General features: G+C 39.8%; 1 protein-coding gene across 1 annotated transcript in view; it reads right to left on the reverse strand.

The window, feature by feature from the left end:
- Nucleotides 1–286: 286 nt before the first annotated feature.
- The window catches only part of slc17a7a (solute carrier family 17 member 7a), an 18356-nt gene continuing 12498 nt past the window's right edge, over nt 287–6144 (reverse strand). Inside the window, exons 7-13 of the mRNA XM_032538703.1 lie at nt 5881–6023; nt 5590–5739; nt 4525–4657; nt 4015–4125; nt 3508–3635; nt 3346–3415; nt 287–3135 (exon numbers count right to left, since the gene is read on the reverse strand). Coding sequence (XP_032394594.1) covers nt 2840–3135; nt 3346–3415; nt 3508–3635; nt 4015–4125; nt 4525–4657; nt 5590–5739; nt 5881–6023 — 1031 coding nt within the window. The 3' untranslated portion in view covers nt 287–2839. The remainder of the gene's footprint in view (nt 3136–3345; nt 3416–3507; nt 3636–4014; nt 4126–4524; nt 4658–5589; nt 5740–5880; nt 6024–6144) is intronic.

Here is a 6144-nt window from a genome sequence, read left to right on the forward strand (position 1 = left end):
ACACACACACACATCATGCCCCACCCTCTGGTTCGTCATCCCCACTTCCCATGTCTGTGACGTGTATGTTTCTCCCTTACTCTCCCACTGAGTGCATCTGCTCTCCTATCTAATCTTTGCCTAATATCGCAGAGATAATCCTGCATCCATCTGTCCTGAAAGAAAGACAGAGAACTGACATTGCGCTTATGATGTTAAAAAAACAAAAACAAGACTAATTTAATGCGTCATCATGCTGTGGTTGATAAATCCTGATGAAAAGTTGTGCTGAAATAGTGACATCTCCTCAAATTGCTTACATTTTATTATAGACAAGGATATCTCACATATACATCTTTTATACATAGAATATTTTTGCACATTTTTGCATTATGATCATTTTCTTTTTTTCTTTTTTAACTGGTTCCCACCACACATTTCATTAAGAAGGAGGAGGACAACATTGGACTGGCCATAAATGAGACAAAGAGAAACTTGATTAAAAACACACCAATACAACACTTGAAAATAAAATTCTATACAGGAATGATCATTCACGTCTTTTAGACATTTCATTCAAAACAAAATTTGCCTTATTCACTTTTTCAAATAATTTATTGACATACCAACACATTTTACCATTAAACCCTCAGTTTAATCAAATACAATTATTTTAACAATCCAGTAGTGTATTTCTTCTCACAAAAGTGAGCTCAATTCACAAACTCTCTATAAGGTACACAAAATTAGATTCTTAATCTGAAAAAGAGCCGCCTGCAAATGTACTTTAAATTAAAAAAAAAAAAAACATTGTGTGTTGGCATGACTTGTGACGTCACACAGAGGGCAGACGTTTTTTTGTGTTTGTGTGTGCATGAACATGTTTAATGTATGTTGGCTAAGTGTGCAAGCGCCGAGTTGTACTGTGCAATTTGTTTAATATGACAGTTCCTTTCCTGTATAAGCATGTTGGTGTCTTCTAAGGAAAAGAACTTCTGAATTCCCTACTCCATTACCCAGCAGTCAGTATGTCACAGTGGAGAAGGAGCTACTTTTAAAGGGCTTGATAGGAGTGGATTGGCCATGATTGTAACCAAACCTTAACACATCCTCTGACAATGTTTAATCATACTTCCCAATATCACCCTGTTTCCATGGGTGCTTTACAGCCATGTGAATACTAAAAGTGTACTAAAAACCACTCCCTCTGCACACTGCACTTGACTGTGCTTGCATGAAATTAGCACCCTGTGTGTGTGTGTGTGTGTGTGTGTGTGTGTGCGCGCGTGCGTGTGCGCGTGTGTGTGTGTGTGTGTGTGTGTGTGTGTGTGTGTGTGTGTGTTTGTGTGTGGTGTGTGTGGCAAAAGAAAGAGGGATGGTGGGGTACTACACTAATGTCGCATTAAATCATGCTCCACCACCAATGTTTCAGCACCTGCACCTAACACAACGGACGCACACACACAAGCACGCACCACCACACACCACCACACCACAACCACACACACACACACACCACACACACACCCACACACCACACACAACACACACACACACACGACACGTTAGACGGTCTCACCCACCACCTCAAACATGACAAAAATGTAGATACTAAAGACATGGAAACAGAGAGCAGCCACAAAGACACAGAACAAGGCAGAAACAGAGGCAGCACGTGCTGTGATGCCTGGGAATATTATAACTGTTGTTCCTCGCTGGTTACGCAGTGGATCAGTTAAGCAGCTATCACACTCTACTTGTCATTCTGGGCCACCTATCTAACGGGAGCGTACACGCCAAATGGAAAGTCACAAATGTGACCATAAGCCTGGCTGGACGTGACCTAGTTAGGTCAGACCCAGGTGACATTCATCTCGACACCAAATGCAACCTCAAACACACACCTTTGCACAATGAAATGCACACACATAAAGGGGGCCTGTTGTAACAAAAGCTGTACAGCTTCACACACACAAACACAGACAGATACAACACCTACGCACATTTTTTCTTCTTGATTTAACAGTTTAAAAGTAGTCGGCATGTGCATGCATACTATAGTTATGCAGTGCTGTTGAAAAATAATGTTGCAAAGAAAGAAATTAAGTGGATGTATCACCAGTGTCCAGACAAGAAGGCCACACGGGGCCTCAATCATAAAAACACATTAGCTTTTAGTTTGTGTATTGATTTTTTAAAATCATATGCTCAATATGAATTCTATTGAGGCTGATGGCCTTGGGAGTATTATAGACTAGAAAGTTTAAGCAATCGACACTAGTGGCATCACGTTTTTTATTTAATAATTTGGACAATGTTGTAAGCTCAAAAGTTTTATGTTTCAAAACTGAGGCCCGAAAGGTGCTTTCTCAGCTAGAAAAGTAAATGTGTGGCTTACACATAACATTTTAAATACAACAAAATGCCAGTGGCTTGTGAGAGTAGGCAAAAAGCCAACTACGGCATTTTGTGGAAACAGAATTCTTGACCAATCACAACGAGCTCAGGAGCAGCAAGGAAGTCTGGTATCTGAGTTCAGTTGTTGAATGCTGTTGAATTGTATGTGTTTGCAAACAATGCACGCACACACACGCACACACACACACACACACACGCACACACATGCACACATGCACGTACACACACACACACACACACACACACACACACACACACACACAGAAATTAATCAGATGCATACTTTTGATATGTGCAGTTGAAAATATTGTACAAAAGCACACAGCGGGTCCATTCAGTAAAGCAGTGACTCTCTTACAAACCCCTATCCAAAATCAATCTTCCTCTTTTCTTTATCTTTTTTTTTCAAATTTTCTTTTTAAACTTGTATCATTTTGATCTTCTATGTCAGCTCCTTCTCTTCTTTTCCCCCGTATTTGTACGAGTTGTGTCCAGGCGGCTGGACATACTCCTCAGACTTATCCCAGTCCGACACCCATCCAGACCCGGATCCTCCTCCGCCAGTCCCTCCTCCATTAGAACCAACAACTGGTTGGTTCATGGCCCCGTACTGCCCGCCTCCGCGGTAGAGCTCCTCTGTTTCATTGGCCAGTTCATCCTCATCGATAATACCACACTTCTCCTCACTTGTGTCCTCTATATCTGCCCAAGGCTGCTTTTCTCCTGATGCAAAGATTCCTAGTAAGAAAAAAATATCAGAATCAGAATACAATTTTTTATACATCAAAGTACTGCAAAAGGGAAGAACGTGAATATAGAATATAAATATTACGATAAAAATATGTAAAAGACACTACAACAAATACGATATGTACAATAGGATCAACATTTAGACTGAGGTATTCTGCACATGCCTCACATAACACTATATTCAAAGTCAAATCATACCATAGAAAATCACTCCGCCGTAATGTACGAGTGAAGCTATTAGGAAGACACCCTGCCACTCTTCACGTGTCTGAAAATATGTGAAAAAAGGTGTGGATCATAGGTGAGTTCCAAATTTTATACATGGCATTATATAGTCAATACAAGTGATTGTTTATTTACCTTGTGTTTGGTCATGGCTCCCACTATGAGGGGACACACCATTCCAGATAATGTTCCTACCCCGTTTGAGATGCCCATCAGTATGCTGGCATATCGAGGGGCAATATCCAAGTGATTGACATTAAACCCTGAAGCAGATTTTGACAGATGGGTTAGAAAAAAGACATTTCATGCAACAACCGAGTAAAGGGACATCAATAAAGGGAGATATTTACTGATGCAGTTATAATCACCATGAAGCTAAGTCAGGCCTAATCAGTATTAAAGGAATTGTTCGACATTTTGTAAAATATGCTTATTTGCTTCCTTTCCGAAAGTTAGATGAGAAGATCGACACCCCTCTAAAGCCAGCAGCTGGTCATCATAGCTTAGCATAAAGATAAACATAGCATAAACATCTAGCCGGGCAAACACCATAAAAATTATGGTGTTTGGTGTTTTACAGGGGTTATGTGCCAAACTATTTCTTGGCCGGTAAACAGCATACTTGTTTATATTTTCTCTTACCTGAGATAGCAAATCCACTGAAACCCACAGCGAGGACCAGGAAGGAAATGGCAACACCTTTTGTGTGAGAGTATCCCACCACCAGCAGGAGGGTGGCCTCCATCCCAAAACCTGAAGCACATACACATAAACACATCAAAAAACTGATGAATAAATGAGGAAAATAATCCACAACTTTATTGTCTGTTTCAATCATAGACTGTAAAATGAAGTTCTCAATAAGCAATGGTAACCTGTTACACAGTAGTGTATTATAGTTATGTTAGAAAGGGTACATGTGTTAATGCACATGGGGAAAAAAATAATAATGCAGTTTTTAAATTGTGCTGAAATATTGATATGATTCTAGTGTGGGCAGCTGCTGCATTTCAAGTATTCTGAATGAAAGTTTCTGGGTAAAAGGTGCCAAACAAATAATATTACTACATGGTAAGTCCTTAATTTTCAGGACTATTATGGCAATTACTTAAAAATACCCCTTTAAAATGTAATTTATCTTGGCACGCTCACCTCCACAGTTCATGAGCTTCCTGACGTTGGTGGTTGTCATCAGATTGTGTGTTCTCAGGTAGTCTGCCAACTGGCCTCCAATAGGCACGACTATTGTCATCACCAGATGGGGCAAAGCTGACACCATGCCCACCTGAAAGAGGAAAGGGGGAGAGTGAATGTGTATGAGAGCAACAGAGTGTACATGTGCGTGTGAGAGACATGGGAATAGGGATTTTTATTCATTTGAATGTTAGAAACAATGAAAGGCTGAGGGTTGAAAGTTTTGTTTTGATAATAGCACATTGTTCTGAATTATAATTCATGCTGATTAGTGCTCCTTAGAACTGAACTGAGATAACGTGATCTAAATTATGAATATCAAAGCGATAAGATAATATGAGGTCAAATGGTATTTTTCTTTGGTTTTGTGGTGGTGTGGGAGTCTAAAATTCTGACCATACAGCATATCCATTCAAGCAGTCTCCCCCTCTCTCTTCCCATTTCCTATCACCTCTACATTATGTACTATGAAATAAAATCAAAACACCCACCAACATGCCAATGGCTTGTCATGGTAAGCCTCAAACTCTTATTATCAGTCTTGTAATTGAATAAAACAAGGAAAAGAAAATTTGACAAACACAAAAGAAAAAATACAGTATTTAAATAAGAGTACATTCGTTTACACAAATTAAATATGTTACCAGAATCTTCCTTCTTACTTGGTTTGTAGAGATGAGTCTGGGACTCTATTGATAGTTTAAATCCCTATAATAATATTTAGGTTTGGGGCTTGCACAAATCCACACCCTAAAAAAGAATAATTCTGTTTTTTCAACCTGGGTTTAAATTCTAAATCATGAGTTTTTTTGGGGAAAATGCCAGCATTTCCCTTTAACTCCAGGTGAAGTGACCTAGAGCAAAGGCTTAACACTTAAACTCTCCAGCAAAACTGCTGTTGGCTACGGTAGTCGACTGCAGCTTTGGGCGTATTTCAATTTTAAGTAGACAGTTCTGAAAAAAATCAAACTATAGCTTCTGTAAAGAAGAAGAAGAAAGTCTTTATAGCTGATATAATCTCACCTTGCTGATCTCAAAGCCAAATACTTCTTCAAAGTAGGCCGGCTGGCTGATGAGCAGCAGGTAGAAGGTCCAGCTCCTGCAGAAGTTGGCCACAATGATGGCGTAGACTGGCATGGAGGTGAAGAAGTGTTTCCAAGGTGTTTTAAATTTCTGCCACCAAAAACAATAAGATATAATGGGATTCTCTGACGTCACTAAGATGGATCAAGAACTAGAGAGTCAGCTGAATATGTTTACATTCATGTGTACATCTGGACTATCTGTGCTTGTGTGCATGTCTATGAGACCTACATGCAGAGGATTAAGAAATGTTGCAGACTCTCCGATTGCCTCTTCAATGTACTTCCTCTCCTCTGGTGTAATAGTGGGATGAGCGGCTGGACTCTCATACGAAACCAGAATCCAGAACAAATACCAGAATATCCCAAAGCTGCCTAGGAGAGGCAGAGAGATAGAAAGCAGAAAACACGGGTACAGCGGAAAAAGAGAAAGAGAGTTAAAAGGAGTAAAAAGAGAGAAAAGGAGAAGTAGTTGCTCAAGTTTAACAACATCAGT

This window comes from Etheostoma spectabile, chromosome 15, assembly GCF_008692095.1.
Source record: "Etheostoma spectabile isolate EspeVRDwgs_2016 chromosome 15, UIUC_Espe_1.0, whole genome shotgun sequence".
Taxonomy (NCBI): Eukaryota; Metazoa; Chordata; class Actinopteri; order Perciformes; family Percidae; genus Etheostoma; species Etheostoma spectabile.